Source organism: Leopardus geoffroyi, chromosome B4 (genome assembly GCF_018350155.1).
Source record: "Leopardus geoffroyi isolate Oge1 chromosome B4, O.geoffroyi_Oge1_pat1.0, whole genome shotgun sequence".
NCBI lineage: Eukaryota > Metazoa > Chordata > Mammalia > Carnivora > Felidae > Leopardus > Leopardus geoffroyi.
The window spans coordinates 90,280,362-90,298,065 of record NC_059341.1 but is presented as its reverse complement, the minus strand read 5'-3'; the positions used below and the strand labels follow the sequence as shown (position 1 = coordinate 90,298,065).

General features: G+C 40.9%; 2 protein-coding genes across 9 annotated transcripts in view; one reads left to right on the top strand and one right to left on the bottom strand.

Moving 5' to 3' along the window:
* XPOT (exportin for tRNA) overlaps positions 1 to 17,704 on the bottom strand; it is a 165,537-nt gene that overhangs the window by 69,621 nt on the left and 78,212 nt on the right. The window lies entirely within an intron of this gene.
* Positions 1 to 17,704, top strand: part of CB4H12orf56 (chromosome B4 C12orf56 homolog) — a 114,351-nt gene that overhangs the window by 22,654 nt on the left and 73,993 nt on the right. For all 7 annotated transcript variants that reach the window (XM_045464990.1, XM_045464991.1, XM_045464988.1 and 4 more), the window contains exons 2-3: positions 4,631 to 4,811; positions 13,481 to 13,553. In XM_045464990.1, coding sequence (XP_045320946.1) covers positions 4,631 to 4,811; positions 13,481 to 13,553 — 254 coding nt within the window. The remainder of the gene's footprint in view (positions 1 to 4,630; positions 4,812 to 13,480; positions 13,554 to 17,704) is intronic.

The following is a 17,704-nucleotide window of genomic DNA, read 5'->3' as shown; positions in this document are numbered from 1 at the left end:
AATTAGCAAAATTTGACCGAAACTCCTACACAATAATGAATCCAGCTGTTTGATTACTGTTTGGATTCCAGCCCTGTTTTTTTTTTTTTTTTTTTAATTTTCTAAAAATATTTTTAAAAATTTATTTATTTATTTTGAGAAAGAGAGAGAGAGAGAGAGAGAGAGAGCAAGCGAGCATTTGTGGGCGGAGGAGGGGCAGAGGGAGAGAGAGCCCATGCAGGCTCCACATTGTCAGCCCAGGGCCCCGACTTGGGGCTGGATCTCATGACTGAGAGATCATGACCTGAGCCATTATCAAGAGTTGGACATTTAACTGACCAAGCCACCCAGGTGCCCCTAATTTTAATTTTTTTTAACATTTTTTAAAATTTTAAGTAGGCTTCATGCCCAACATGCAGATGACCCTGAGATCCAGATTCATTGGCTCCACAGACTGAGCCAGCCAGAAGCCCCTCCAGTCCTGCTTTTAGAATAGAAACACTTTTATTTTTCCCTGACAAAATCCCTACCTCTGACCACTAGTTAGGGCTGTGGTCTTAAACTTTAGTCGTTTTTATAACATTGGCCTTGGAAACCAACTGCCTTATCTCGTAATTCTAGTTCCACCTTTTACCAGTTTTGTAAACTTAACATCCTCTGAATGTTCGTTTTCTCACTGCAAAATGGGGTTTATAATAACTACCTCATATATATAGTACTATGTATTTGCCATGTTCCATAAACTGTGGAATTATTATTCAAATTATTATAGGTACTTTTTCTCCTCCCCAAACTTCTAATAAGCAATTTGAGGCAGACATAATTACATGTTTATTTATACTCAGTCTCTACTTGAAGCCTAATTATTACCAGATTAATATTAAATACACTTGGAATCACAGCCAGTTAGACCAACGTATGTCTTAAGGAACACTCTTCTCTATAGACTCCAGAAGGATGGAAAGCTAACTGTAAGAGAGAAAACCATAAAGGAAAGTATAAAACATAGGTGAGTATTTGATTTCAGGGTACAGAAGACATTCCTAAGCATAAAGGGAAAAAATAGGACAAAAGTTGACAGCTGTATCAGTTAGAAATTTTAAGTTTCTATTTGTTTTAAAAAAACACACAGAAAAGTTTTCTATGAATTACAGCATTGTACCATAACCTCAAAGACAATGAAAGGCATAGACAGCCTGCATAGGTGAGCTAAACTGAATACCTACTGATCCCCCTTCCCCATTTGAAAGTCTTTCACAGTTTTTCCTGACAATCTGTCCCACATCACCCATCATAATAATCTCAAAGAAAAGATCACTCAGTAACAAAATAAGACTCTTCAGGTTGACCTGATTATTTACATAGGTACAGCAAGAGTGTTAATTTACCAGATAGGCCTCCTTAAAAATACTTTCCAAAAACTTTTGTCTAGAAGTTTTTATGAACGTCAGGTTCGACTTTTAAAAGCCTTTATTACTTGCTTTTCCTAGGCTAGGAAATCAGGCCCAAGAAGCTCCACCAGATTTCTCGTGTAGTACCTATAAATTTGAGTGAATTTTGAGGTCCTGAAAATTTCTTGATTGCCTGTCCTGCTAGGAAGTAGTCTTCTTAATACCTGTAAGCCAGGTCTCTGGGCTGGTTTTCCTGGGAGGGCGTGTAAGGACTGGTTCCATAAGTACAGCCAAGCATTTGGCCCTTAAAATGGAATGCCATACCTGGTTAAACGAGTGTCCTTCTTCTTTTTTTTATGTTTATTTATTTATTTTGAGACAGAGGGAGACAGAGAGAATCCCAAGCAGGCTCCATACTGTCAGCACAGAGCCTGACACGGGGCTCAAGCTCATGAACTGTGAGATCATGACCTCAGCCAAAACCAAAAGTCGGACACTTAACCGACTGAGCCGCCCAGGCGCCTCAGAGTGTGCAGCTCTTGATCTCAGTGTTGTGAGTTCCAGCCCCACGTTTACTTAAAATCTTAAAAAATATAAATTGAAAAAAAGGGGGCTCCTGGGTGGCTCAGTCGGTTGGTTAAGCATCCGATTCTTGATTTGGGCTCAGGACATGATCTCCCTGTCTGTGAGATCGAGCCCGGAGTTGAGCTCTGCACGGAAAGCACAGAACCTGCTTGGGATTCTCTCTCTCTCTCTCTCTCTCTCTCTCTCTCTCTGCCCCTCCCCTGCTTGTGCTTGCATGTGTGTGCTCCCTCTCTCAAAGTAAATAAACATTAAAAAAAAAAATCTTAAAAAAATAAAAAAAAATAAAGTATTAGGTGTTAAATTTTCTTATTTTGGGGGGAATTATAGAACTTTTATTCTTATATAAGTGCTTATCTCTATAGGTCATCAAAACAGAAGTCTGTTTAATTAATTTATTAATACCCTCTGGAAAGAGGAAAATGTAGCCCACCAATGTAATCAGAGGAAAAGGCTTTTCTGAATTGCAGACACCTAGATAAAGAGCATATAATTTCACAAGAAATTTCTATGTAAACATAGAAACACAATTTCATTGGTTGAGATACATAACAACTGTTCTCTTTATCAAAGGGTGGTAATCAGTTGCATTTTACTGGACACAATCAACTTGTATCAGTATGAACTGGAATAATTTGCACTATTACCAGTTTTCTACCACTTAGCGTGTTGTTGTTGTTTTTTTTCAAAGTAACCTCTAGACCCAACATGGGACTCGAACTTACAACCCGAAGATTAAGAGTCACATGCTCTACTGACTGAGCCAGCCAGGCACTCCTACAATTTACAGTGTTTTAAAACAGCTCTAAGACAATAAATGATGGAGAACAGCTAGATCATCTTTTTTGCCCATATCAAAGCCTCTCATAATTTTTCCTGGCAAAGGCAAGAGACAAATATAATACAGAGTTACACAAAACAAAATCTTAGCCATATGTGTAATAGGATTCTAATTTAAAATTTTTTTTTAATTTTTATTTATTTTTGAGAGACAGAGACAGAGCACAAGTGGGGGAGAGGCAGAGAGAGACGGGGACACAGAATCTGAAGCAGGTTCCAGGCTCTGAGCTTTCAGCACAGAGCCCAGTGCAGGGCTCGAACCCATGAATTGTGAGATCATAACCTGAGCCAGAGGCGAATGCTTAACTGATTGAGCCACTCAGGCGCCCCAGGATTCTAACATTATAAGCATATCTTTGAAGGTCTCAAATAGCTTAAGGTGTTTCTGAAAAATATTGCTCAGAAGAGGATCCTTTACTAATTATAAACTTAAAAAAATTTTTGAGAGAGAGAGAGAGAGTGGGAGGGAAGTAGGGGCAGAGAGAGAGGGAGAGAGAATCCCAAGCAGGTTCTACATTGTCAGTGCAGAGCCTGACAAGGGGCTTGAGCTCACCATGACCTGAGCCAAAAATCAAGAGTAGTACGCTTAACCTATTGAGCCAGCCAGGCACCCCACTAATTATATAAACTTTTATTACTAACGAAAGCACATCCTTTGAACACCTCTACTGGACTATGCTTCGTTACCTTGGTTTGAATTACTCTATATATTTGAAAATAATTTCAAAAGTTAAATTCGAGTAGATCTTGATAGCTTTTCATTAATTTATCTTCCTATCTTTAATTCCTCTGAATTAGATTTTTAAATTATTGCCATTATTTGATATTTCCTTCCTATATTTGTGAAAAGAGAATGATGAAATTGAATGATCACTGGAAACATTTTTATACAAATTGTAAGTGCTTGCGAAACGTCTATAGAGGAGGGGCGCCTCAGTGGCTCAGTCCATTAAGTGTCAGGCTTCAGCTCAGGTCATGATCTTGCAGTTCACGAGTCTGAACCTCTCATCGGGCTCTGTGCTTACAGCTCAGAGCCTGGATCCTGCTTTGGATTCTGTGTCTCTGTCTGTCTGCCCCTTCCCTACTCATGCTCTGTCTCTGTCTCTCTCTCTCAAAAATAAATAAACATTAAAAAAAAAAAAAGTCTATAGAGGTATTCCCCCTGATGCTTGGATTAAAGGTTTTAAATATGCCTCTGGTGATTCTCTGGCTCTACGCTTAGCTTCTCAGTCAGATGCTATTGCTGCCTCCCTGTCATAAAAAGGGAAGTAGAGACGATCTAAAAATCCTAAGTATTTACTGAGAACTCTTCTCTTTTTAACCAAGAATAGAATTTCTTAAAAAAGAATAGAAAATGGAGTACTTTGGAGAGAAGAGAAAGCTATTTAGGAGCAGGAAACTTCCAATAATTCACACTTAGATGTTTGTATTCCCAGAATCTTTGTACACTGTTCCCCACAAATGGACATTGGGTACTACATAGAAAAATCCTAGGTTAAACCCATTAATTTTACATTTTTAAGATCTTTTAAAAAATCTATTTTCAAAATGAAAATGGGGAGGGATATATTTTAACACACAAAAACACAGTTTCTATTTATTTCGCAATCCTATAGTGTAAATAGTTACTTGAGTTCTGCTGCTGAGCATATTTTTAGTAAAGACTAAAACAAATAGGGGAAGAATTGAGAAACCTGACCAAGAGAAAAGATATTCCAGGAGGAAAAAGAAAAAAAAAAGAAAGAATGGAGTTTAAATTTGCCCTAAGCTTTAGGGGATTTATTATCACAGGATAAAGTTGTATTTGTCTTCAGTCAGTTCAATTTTTTTTTTTCCAGATTGATGATTACCCACAATTTCTGAGTCCACCAGACAGAGAAACCAACCAACATATTCGTATCATCTATTCTTCAAATGTTTTGAAAAAAGAGTGTGAAAAATCAAAAGGTGTCAAGAAATTCTCATTTCCATTTCATCCATCTCATTTCCATTTCATTGCCGCTTCTAACAACAAAAAAGGTAAGTAATATACTTCTTAAAGTGACACAAGAAAAGATGTATTTCGTTATGAGACAAAAAAGAATGTTCTTTTTTTTCCTCCCCAGCTTTACTGAGGTATGATTGACAAATTACAATTATATATAAGGTGTCTAATGTGATGTTTTGATATATGAGTACATTTGAAATGATTACCACAATCAGGCTAATCAACTCTCATAGTTGTCATTTTGTACGTGTGTGGTGAGAACACATTTGAGATCTATTTCCTTTGCAAATTTCAAGTATACACCATATTATTGTTAACTTTGTTCACCATGTTGTGCATTTTGGTCTCCAGAACTTATTTATTTTATAATGAACATCTATCTTTTGACTAACATCTACCTTTTTTCCCTAACTCTCAGCCCCTGGTAACTACTGTCTTACTACCTGTTACTATGAGTTTGTCTTTTTGTGCTAGTTTATTTCACTTAGCACGATGTCCTCCAGGTTCACCCATGTTGTCTCAAATGGCAGGATTTCCTGGTTTTTATATTTTATTTAATTTATTTATTTCTTAAGTACTCTCTACACCCAACATGTGGCTCAAACTCATGACCCCAATATCAAGAATCAGATGCTCTACTGACTGAGCCAGCCAGGCACCCCAGGATTTTTTTTTTCTTTTTTTAAAGTCTAAATGCATGTGTAAGGATGTCTGCTCCACCCCCCCCCCCCCAATTTTATTTATCCATTCATGTATTCCTGGACACTTAGGTTACTTCCATGTCTTGGTTACTGTAAATAATGCTGCTATGAATATGAGAGTACAAGTATCTGAGATAATGACTTTATTTGCTTCGGATATAAACCCAACAGTGGGAATGCTGGATCATATGGTAGTCCTATTTTAGGTTTTTGAAGAACCTCCGTACTGTTTTCCACAGTGGCCGCACAAATTTACATTCTTACCAACAGTGCACAAATGTTCCCTTTTCTCTACATCCTCATCAATACTTGTTATCTTTTGACTTTTTGAGGTTAACTATCCTAACAGTTGTGAGGTGGTATCTTGTGGGTTTTTTTGTTTTGTTTTGTTTTGTTTAAATTTGTCTTTGAGAAAGAGAGACAGAGAGAGAGATGGTCAGGGAGGGGCAGAGAGAGGGGGAGACAGAGAATCTGAAGCAGGCTCTGCGCTGTCAGCGCAAAGCCCAATGAGGGCTCATGACCTGAGCAGGGGTCGGATGCTGAACCAGCTGAGCCACCCAGGTGCCCCTCACTGTGGTTTTGCTTTGCAATTCCCTGATGATTAGTGAGCTGACCCATCCATTCTTGGCAGCGTAGTGCCTGGGCAAAGCTTGCCATACATGAAGATATGTAGAAAATAACCAGAAATATTGTGAACCTGGCTTTAGGAAAACCCTGATGGTCATCTCTTTGAATCTTGGCTCCCACAAGCAAGGGGAGCCACAGGGTCCTACCCTGAAAAATATGGTTTATTATGGTTATTAACAGCATTCAGTCTTCATTCAGAAGTATTTGTTGGGAACCTTTTCACCCAAGAACTATGTATGCTTCACACCTAGACAGAAAGATGAAAGGCCATCTTTAATTTTGTTTTCAGGGAGCTCAGCATCTGATGCAGATGATTTTCCCACTGTGCCCAAGGAGATCTAGAAAATTCACAGTGGGATGGAGAGAGAAGGGGAGGATGAGGAGTCAGGGCTCCTGGCGCTCATCCAGCTCAACTAGAGCTTACTTGCTTTTATGCTTCACATTTTGGGCTTTATGTTAATGTTTCTGATGAATATGTTTTAAAAACCTAAGGATGAATAGATGAAAACAGAACACATAGTTCAGCATTACATTGCTTATTTCATGGTCTTATTTATATATGTATATGAAATGTGTATGTACCTAAAGGAGCCCTTTAAGCTATCAGTCCCCATAATTGGCAGAGAAGAGGAGGATGGGCTTTGGATCCGCCAAACCCACATTTGAATCCTGGCTCCCACCTTTCCCAGCTGTGTGACCGTCTACAAGTTACAACCTTTGTGAGCTCCAGTTTCCTGGTCTCTATCACTAGCTTCACAGGGTTGCTGTATTACATGAAATGACGTGGGCAACGCAGGGCACACAGCAGGAAAGCAGTCAGCTGTTAAGATGGCATCCTTAGCGGAGAAGAGGGGCAGAAGGAAGTCTGACAGGGCTCCTGGATAAGTCCTTCCACTTCTGGCCTCTAGCCAGAGTAGCCAGACCAGCCCACACCAGCCAATTCATTCTTCACTAGACTTCACTCCAAGTCAGACTCAGAATTCTTAGAGTATTGAATAACTACAAAGTGTGAGAAAACTGTCCAGTGTTTGTACGCTCTCATGGATAAGCACCTTTCCACACTGACACTCTATGGCATGGCAACTATTTGTAGGAGTTGTAATTAGTCTCATTAAATCCCTGGTTGCTCACCAGGTCTCTTGTCACACTAATTAGGGAACCTAACTGGCGTTGGTTGCCTTAAATGCATATTTATCCTTGTCCGTGAGCATAATTATTCTTGGATTTTTTCCCCCCAACATGTATAAGAAGATAAAAACACACATTAGAGAAGCTGATGACAGGTAAAAGTTTTATAAAATTTAAGTTCTTAGGAACTTCGCAAATGATGCTAAAAGCAGTGAAAACTTTTTTAAAAATTTAGCTTGTGTTCATGTGCATGGCTGGTTCATAAACTTATAACTTTCACCCACTCCCCCTTCCTTACTTTATTCTCTAAAGGTTCCATCTAACACTTTATACAATGAGTTTTGAAAACACAAAACTGCCACTGTCACAAGGAGTCATACACAGCACACCTTAGAGAATAAAAAACGTCCCCCCTTCCAGCATGCCAACAGCAATGTGCTCTGATTCCTGTTCTCTGCCAAGCTGCTTGTTCCCTGGGTTGGGTATGACTACATACCCAGGACCCTCATGATTCACCTCCCAGACAGTCTGTAATATGCGGTCCTGAAGCAAGAGAGAGGCTCAAACCTGTCTGACCATCTACTTGAAAACAGTCATTACTGTAGCCATTAGTGTTAATAATGATGATATCATGGCTAGAGAAGTAGCGCACATTAACTACTGAGCATCTGAATAAAGATAATTATTAGAACTTACTGCAAACCTCTAGGGCGAAAGCCTAGGGAATATTTGTGTCATGTGGCAAAGGAGCTTGCACTCAAAGCAACTGGATTATCTTAACAAAGGAAACTCAAAAGTGCAAATCATTTGTAGTAAAGATACTTAGTTTATTCATTGCATTTGCAACAGGATTCCTAATTAGGCCCTACTTTTCTGGAGATATATAGAAAAAGAGGCTTTTCTCTATGTGTCCTTACATGGGTCATAGGTAGCACTTTAAATTGTACTTTTTGTGTGTAGCTGGAAGAGGATGGTTGTTTAACTCTAAATGAACAATGCTGATGGGAGTAGAGCAACAGTGGGGCACTCACTAGCTGCTAAAGCTCTAGAATGAATTGGGTTATTAGCCCTTTAGTTTCAGGTACATTCTTGAACAGCACTTTCCAGTAGAACTTTCTGCAATGAGGGAGATGTTCTGTATGTAGAATTATGTCTAATACAGTAGCCAAGAGCCACCTGAGCCACTGAGCACTTGAGATGTGAGTAGTGCTAACTGAATTTCAATTTAATTTTAATTTTAATAGCCACAGCTGTCTAGTAGCTATAGAAATGGTCACTGCGGTTCTAAAAGCATAGAAAAGACCTTAATGGCTTTAGGGTATATTTTGAAACACTGGCATAACATGAAGTAGACTAATCCTCAAACCAGAATGAAACATAATAATTTGATGAAACATAAACTGAACCTAGGTTTTATATAAATATATGAGATTTTGTTTTATACCGAAAACCTATATATTTTCTAAAACCAATGAGATGGGAAAAACTAAAGCGACAAGGCATTGATGAGTCTCTCAGGTTTAGTGGATAGTTTTTACGTAGGCTTGGCAGTCTTCCTCATAGGAATAGGGTTTTGATAAATATAACTGGACATCTTGCAGGTAAGAAAGCACTGTTGTGGTTTTGTGTGTGTGTGTGTGTGTGTGTGTGTGTGTGTGTGTGTGTGTGTTTGTAGCATCCTTTCCAAAAAGTATTCCTCAGGGGCGGCTGGGTGGCTCAGTCGGTTAATCGTCTGACTTGATCTCAGCTCAGGTCATGATCTTACAGTTTGTGAGTTCAAGCCCTGCATTGGGCTCTGCACTGATGGTGCAGAGTCTGCTTGGGATTCTTTCTCTCCTTCTCTCTGCCCCTCCCCTGCTTGTGTGCTCGCTCTCTCTCTCTCTCTCAAATAATAAAAATAAACTTAAAAAAATGTTCCTCAGCTGACCAGCACTACTGAACATGCCATCAGATATCCACTGTGCTAAATGGTGGAAAAACTTCATACCTAGGCTACTGAAGAAGACTGTAAACTGCTGTGTGCACATTAGAGAACATACTGGAACAGACAGAGGATAGGTCTCATCTGTTATCTGTATTCAGGCTCTCTTGTCATTATGGCCTTGTATCTGCCAGACTCTGGCCACTGGCATCCAGGAGATCAGAACTCCTATCCGATGCAGACACAGAGACCATAGTGTACTTCATTTCTCAGTGGAGATCACAGCTGATCCTGAGGTTCTCCACCCCATTGTTACAAATGAAATTTAAAGCTAACATAAAGAGGCACGGACATAGGCACTAAAGTCATTTTTGGTCATAACCTTTTGATGACATCACACAAAAAAGAGAAAGTTCAAGGTTGGTTAGTGAACTTGGATGAAATGATGTTGAAGAGACAACTTACATTCATTGTTTAGGGAATACGAACTTCCTAATAGAAAAGCCTCAGTGATTTCTTGCCCCCTTCCAGTATGCTGACAGTGCTGTGCTCTGTTTCTTTCCAGCTCTCCTCCTAGCTGTTTGTCCCCTGCAGGAGGTGCTGCTATATCCCCAGGACCCCTGTGGTACACCTCCCACACAGTCTGTAATGTGTGGTCCTGAAGCAAGGGGCTCAAACCTGTTTGACCTCTGCACCACAAGCGCTAATATGTTCTACCTAATTCCAGCAATGACCAAAGGCATTATTTGTATCACATTTAGTACCCACGTTTGTGAAATGCCTACTATTAGAAGTGTCTATGATGACTGGGGTCTTAGACTTATGGAGAGGTTTTTCACTTGCAAGTAGAAAAAACTGACTCATTTTGGAGTCTATGTAATTAGTAAAAATTATTCACTTACAAGTAGGAAAAACTGATTGATTTTGGAGTCTCCTAAGGAATCAAGAGGGGAACAGAAGGACCCAATAGTGGAAGACCAGAAACCCAGAGGCCTGTGCCTGAGCCTGAACAGCCTGTGAGAGACTTTCTTCTGGATGCAGCTAGTTTCAAAGACTCCTAGCTCAGCCTCTCACATCCAAATGTCACAAGTCTAGAGGGAGACATTGATCAGCCTAACTTGGATCAGAGCCAACCCCTAGACCAGTCAGCTATGGCTTGGATAGGGGTGCATCCAGATTTTGTGGGGACTGAAGCTCATACAACGTGCAGAGCCTTCTTTAAGAAAAAGAGTTAAAACACCAAATAGAATGACTGCAGCACTCCCAAGATAGATAGGCAGAAGAAATCACAAACATAGAGCGTTTGTGGACACTCCCAAGAGAAGAAGTGAGACAGAAGGAAAACTGAAGTGGGGAGAGCCTGTGGTCTTGAATGACTGTGGTTAACATGTCTTCCCTTTGCAGATTTTATAAAGACATTTGACCATTGGCACACATGGTCAGGGCTTCTCCTAAGACTTTGGAAGGAACTCATACAAATGAGGGACCCTAGAGCTGAATCATCACTTACTTCATCAGAAGGAGCAGTCTCTTTTTTTAAAAGATGGGCACCCAAGCGCCTGGGTTGAACGTCCGACTTCGGCTCAGGTCATGATCTCAAGGTTCATGAGTTTGAGCCCCTCATTGGGCTCTGTGCTGACAGCTCAGAGCCTGGAGCCTGCTTCGGATTCTGTCTCCCTCTCTCTCTGCCCCTCACCCACTCGCGCGCTCTCTCTCTCTCTCTCCTTCTCACAACTAAACAATTAAAAAAATTATTTAAGGGATGGGCATCCATACTGTGGAAGAGGACAGTTCCTCAAAGAAAGAAGGCTCTGAGAAGACCACATGACAGATGACCACTACAGTTTGGTCCTTCCCATAGTCCCCCCCTGCAGCTGCAGTTTCCTACTTTTTTTTTAAAGATTATATTTTTAGGGACGCCTGGGTGGCTCAGTCGGTTAAGTGTCTGACTTCGGCTCAGGTCATGATCTCATCGTTCATGGGTTTGAGCCCCGCACTGGGCTTTGTACTGACAGCTCAGACCTTGGAGCCTCCTTCAGATTCTGTGTCTCTCTCTCTCTCTCTCTCTCTGCCCCTCCCCTGCTCATGCTCTGTCTCTCTTTCAAAATTAAAATTTTTTTTTAACCTTTATTTATTTTTGAGACAGAGAGAGACAGAGCATGAACAGGGGAGGGTCAGAGAGAGGGAGACACAGAATCTGAAACAGGCTCCAGGCTCTGAGCTGTCAGCACAGAGCCCAACACGGGGCCCGAACACACAGACCGCGAGATCACGACCTGAGCTGAAGTCAGACACTTAACCAACTGAGCCACCCAGGCGCCCCGCTCTCTCTCAAAATTAAAATAAAAACATTAAAAAAAAATTTTTTTTAAGATTTTATTTTTATGTAATCTTTACACCCAATGTGGGGCTTGAACTCACAACCCTGAGATCAAAAGTCACATGCTCTATAGACTGAGGCAGCCAGGCACCCTTCAGTTTCCCACTTTTTAACAGACTTTTTGTCTCAACTCCCCACGTGATCTCCAAATCTCATGAACTATACTGCACTTCAAGGGGACTGTGTTGACATCTTATGTCTAGACCAGAGCAAGCCAGAATGGACTGTACCCTCCAGCTATCTATCTATCTATCTATCTATCTATCTATCTATCTATCTATTTAATTTTTAACATTTATTTATTTTTGAGACAGAGAGAGACAGAGCATGAACGGGGGAGGGTCAGAGAGAGGGAGACACAGAATCTGAAACAGGCTCCAGGCTCTGAGCTGTCAGCACAGAGCCCGACGTGGGGCTCGAACTCACAGACCACGAGATCATGACCTGAGCCGAAGTTGGCCGCTCAACCGACTGACCCACGCAGGCGCCCCTCTAGCTATCTTTTTAAAGACCCCATCCAGCATCACCTTTGGCCCTCTGAGGTGAGAGGGTTCTTTCTCCCAGGCATGAAGGGGCCTTGGCTCCTCTCAGATCCATGACAGTAACAGAGAATTGTGCAAAGCGTTCAAAAGGAATGTGGTCAAACTCAGTGAAAGCACACTTAAGATTTTGGTTTCATATTATGTAAATTTTACCTCAAAAGAAAAATAAACTGACAAAAATTAAAAGGGAGGGAAGAGGACAGAGAAGCAAGCAAACCGAGAAAGGAAGCAGCTGACAGCCAGCGAAATCCCCGAAAGGAATTCTCTGTGGGAGCAGGGCTTTCTCGCTTTTCCTTCCCTGGCTCTCTGTATGGCGTGCGCATCCCTGCAGGGATGGGGAGGTGGTTTGACAGGGCCACACCGAGGTTCCCTTGGAGCCTAGAAAGTAAGGCTAGTACTGACCTCTTGAAATGGCCTGTGGAAAGGCCCATTGGGTTCTTGTTCCAAACACTTATTACATACTGTTATTATTTGTTCCTCCAAGCAAGCAAACAAAATACACTTACATAATTGGGAGGACATGATAATTTTCTTGATGCAAGTTATGATCTGTTCTCTGATTTTTACTTTAATGTTTATTGTGTAACTACTCTGCTAGGCACCATGAGTCACTTTTATACACATTATCTTATTTTCAATCACAGAATTATCTTAATTAATTAATTAATTAATTAATTTTTGAGAAAGAGATAGAGACTGCCAGTGGGGGAGAGGGGCAGAGGGAGAGAGAGGGAGAATCTTAAGCAGTCTCCAGGCTCAGCACCGAGCCCAACATGGGGTCAATCCCACAATTCTGGGATAACAACCCAAGCAGAAATCAAGAGTTGGACACTCAACCGACTAAGCCACTCAGGTGCCTTTCATCTTCATTTTTATAAAGTAAGATACTGGGTCCAAAATGATAAAGTAACTGGTAAAGTCTTGTAAATTGTAATGTTTTACAAGGGTCTGAAGTTGAGTACATGTTTTAACATCAAAGCCAAAGTTCCTTTTGTTCCATCAAGCTGCCCAGCTTATCATTTGGCCTGTTTGTTTTGTTTTATTTTTTAATGTATGTTTATTTTTGAGAGAGAGAGAGAGAGACAGAGTGTGAGCAGGTGAGGGGCAGAGAGAGAGGGGGACACAGAATCCGAAGCAGGCTCTAGGCTCTGAGCTGTCAGCACAAAGCCAGATGCGGGACTCAATCTCACAAACCGAGAGATCATGACCTGAGCCGAAGTCAGATGCTCAAATGACAGCCACCCAGGTACCGCTGCCCAGCTTATAATATGGGACTTGCAAGTTTTTGTGGGGATTTATGAGCAATCATCAATTCAGTACATGTAACTATATCTTCTTCATAAAATCAAATTATGTAAAGTATTAAATGATTTTTTTCTTTTTCTTTTTTCTTTCTTTTTAGTTGAAGAAGAGATTAATGGCCCTGTCTTTTGGAGAGGCAAAGAGCCCCGAAGTTTGAATGAATCCTCTCTCAGGTGAGATTTTGTTCAGAGCATGTTTTTAATTTGCTGACTAAAACTTATTTTATATTTCAATTTGCTCATTTTAATGCTTTTTCTCTACTAATGGCTTTGGACTGAGTTTTATTTCATATATATAATAATGAAGAAGATACTTGGAGAGAATGTTCTTCTAAATTCAAATCCAGTTAGTTTAGATAGTAAAGTATAACATTTCTTATGTCAATGAAATATATAGATTTTATAATATAAATAAATAATTTATTAAAATTAAATTCAAATACATTCATAATCTCTTGTTCTGTGTAGGGCATGATGTTAGGCCCTGTAAAGGATAGAACGATGAGTAAGGCATAATTCCTATCTTTGAGAAGCTGATTTCAACCAGAATGTGTGACATTTGCATAAACATAGATAACACAGAGTACACATATTAAGTGTCTTCAGTGAGTTCGAGTCCCACATCGGACTCTCTATTGTTAGCACAGAGCTCACTTCAGATCCTGTGTCTCTCTCTCTCTGCACCTCCTCCCCTCTCAAAATAAATAAATATTAAAAAAAAAAATAAAGAGGGGGGAAAGGTAATATTCAGTTGTGGGGAGAAGTCAAAATGCCAGAGTGATGGTGAATTTTCAGTGCACACAGAGAGGGAGATCTTGCAGCTGGAAGGGATAAAAAACAAAAGACAACAAAAAAAGGAAGATAGAGGCAGGAAAAGTAGAACATGTTTTAGGAAAGGTAAGCAGTCCACAGTGATTTAAAAATAGAATGGGGGGGGCGCCTGGGTTGCTCGGTCGGTTAAGCGTCCGACTTCGGCTCAGGTCATGATCTCATGATCTCGGTCCGTGAGTCCGAGCCCCGCGTCGGGCTCTGTGCTGACAGCTCAGAGCCTGGAGCCTGTTTCAGATTCTGTGTCTCCCTCTCTCTGCCCCTCCCCCATTCATGCTTTGTCTTTCTCTGTCTCAAAAATAAATAAACGTTAAAAATAAAATTTAAAAATAGAATGGGGGGGGGGGAGCCCGGCTGGCTCTGTCAGTAGAGCATTCACCTCTTGATCTCGGATTTGTGAGTTCAAGCCCCACATTGGGTGTAGGGATTACATAAAAAATAAAATAAAATAAAATAAAATAAAATAAAATAAAATAAAATATAAAATAAAATAGAATAAAATAGTAAAAAAATTAAAAAAATAAAACAGAACAGGAATACCAGGTATAAGGTTAAAAAGTAAAACTGGGCCCATGCTTTGGAGAGTCTTAAAAGTCCAAGTGAAGACTTTATGTGTCATTTTGTAGATTATGAGGAAACTATTGACAAATCATCAGTTGTGCTGTAATCCATTTGAAGAAGGAAAAATCAGAGGTTGGTGGGAAGTAATGAGAATCTGAACTGGACTAGTGGTAGAGGGAATAAAGAAAAAAGGATGGATGGAAGACACATTTCAGAGGCAAACTCTACAAGACCGGCAACTGAACATAAGAGACAGAGACAGAGAAGCCACTGTGGTTTCAAGCCAGGGTTACTGTAAGGTGATGTCCTTCAGAGAAATAAGGATGACAGAAGGGTTCAAGCCCAAGTACTGGTTTAGACAGGTTAAGCTTGAGGTCCTAGTAGGCCTCAGCTGGTGAAGTTCATCTGGCAGTAAAAAATTTTAGCCTGGAAGGCAGGAGAGAAGGCTGGATGTAAATTAAATTTTTTTTTTTTCAACGTTTTTATTTATTTTTGGTACAGAGAGAGACAGAGCATGAACGGGGGAGGGGCAGAGAGAGAGGGAGACACAGAATTGGAAACAGGCTCCAGGCTCTGAGCCATCAGCCCAGAGCCCAACGCAGGGCTCGAACTCACGGACCGCGAGATCATGACCTGGCTGAAGTCGGACGCTCAACCGACTGCGCCACCCAGGCGCCCCTGCTGGATGTAAATTAATTAATTTATTTATATTTTAGAAAGTGAGAGAGAGAGTGCAAGCAGGGGAGAGGGACTGAGTGTGTGTGTGTGTGTGTGTGTGTGAGAGAGAGAGAGAGAGAGAGAGAGAGAGAGAGAGAGAGAATATCTCAACCAGGCTCCATGCTTAGAGCTGACCCGATGTGGGGCTCAATCCTAGGACTCTGGGATCAAGACCTGAGCCGGAATCAATAGTCAGATGCTCAACCGACTGAGGCATCCAGGTGTCTCCGGATGTAAATTTAAAAAGGATGTCCTGGGGCTCCTGGCTCACTCAGTCAGTAGAACACACTGATCTCAGGGTCGTGAGTTCAAGCACCACACTGGGCATAGAGCTTAAAGAAAAAAAAAAAATTACAAACAAACAAACATATGGACAAATAAGTAAAAGGGAGCTCCATAAGCTGCAGACCCTGAAGTATGATTCTGTTGCACACCTTTAGTATCCAGACGTTAGGAGGAGGAGGGGAGCACAGGATCCGAAGAGCTGCAAGTCAGGAGAAATAGTGGCACGGAGAAAATGAGTGTGGGTTGGGGACCTGAAAGGTCATGGCATGGGGGAAATATCCAAGTTAGGAAAACACTGCAAAATACTATAAAGGAAACATGAAGCCCTAATTGGGAAGTGTCCACAAAGCTGTGCTTTTCCATACAGCGCATTAACTTAGGTTATTGAGGGGAGGGGGGTGTTTTTCCACTGCACTTTCTTTCAGTAACCTTCTCTTATCAAACAAGATGACCTACAAAATCTCTTCTAAACCCGAATTTCATTATTGTAACTTCCTTTCTCACACAAAAAAAAAACTTTGCTTAGGAAGATGGATGCATAGATACATATTGGTTGATCGACTGATGTATTTGTTTATTTATTACTAAGAACACATCACCAATTTACAGAATTTTAACTTTATGACCAACTATTCTGGACAAGAAAACTGGTGGAAACTTGGCTACAGTAACTAGCTCTCTTAAAGGTTTTTAAAGTTTAAGGAGTTACCTTCAGAAATGATCTCTTGTGTTCCTGTCAGTGTTCTCAAGGCTTTGGAGGTTCTGATTATATTTGAAGCTGGAACATCGGGAAAACTTAACTGGCTAAGACAGGACTGACCAGTAAGTGTTCTGTTCTGCATTGCAAACCTTAGCTCAGAAAGCACTCTGAGACCCCTTTGTAATGCTGGGAGTTGGGGAGGGGCCAAAGAGCTTGAACCACTGAATCCCTCCACCAGGGTTTCTCAGTAGGGTGCTGTCCGGCATTTCCTGTGGGACCCCTCATTGTCATGCAGAACACCTGCCCATTGTGGGATTGGAGGTCCCAGGCTCTTGTCCACCAAGTGCCTGTAACACTCTCCGTGCACTGTGGCAACCACACATTTCCACTGGAACCACCCCTGCTAATTCCATCTATTGGCAAAGCTTGTTTGCATTTCCCCCAACCTCTTTCTCCCTTCTCTCTGCATTCCTCTATCTCACCTTCCCTAGTAAGCATCCTTGCTCTCCCTAGAAATTCTGTGCATGGGTTTTCATTGACACTCCAGTGTGATAATGTAATAATACAAATCTAAGATGGTTCCTCCTTAGGGGCACCTGGGTGGGTCAGTTGGTTCTGTGGGTTCAGTGTTGGACTTCAGCTCAGGTCATGATCTCAGGGTTCGTGAGTAATAGCCTCACCTTGGGCTCTGTACTGACAGTTAGGAGCCTGCTTTGGATTTTGTTTCCTTTTCTCTCCACCCCTCTCCTGCTCGTGCACACATGTGGTGGCTGTCTCTCTCTGTTGAAATAAATAACTAAACTTAAAAAAATAAAATAAAATGGTTCCCTTTTCAGTGGGACTTCCATTTTAGTAGGCATGGAAACCAGAAGCTCAAGGAGAGAAGCTTTATTAGTAGTATTTTGTTTTATTGAGGTTACATTGACACACAGTAAAGTGCAATGAAGTATCAGTGTGATATATTTTATCATATGTATCACCATAATCAACATCTGTTGCTCCCTGGCTGCACTGTGGCCTGGAAACTATGTCAAGGCAGGAAGCTGGAGCAGTTGTTAGGTCTCACCTTGTTTGTTTTCCTACCTCTCAGAGATGACTGTCTTTGTTGTCCAGTATCTAGTGTCTTTTTAACATTTCTTTTTTTAAAATATTTATTTATTTTTGAGAGAGAGAAAGAGAGAGAGAGAGCGTGAGAGAGAGCGAGCACAATGGGGGAGGGGCAGAGAGAGAGGGA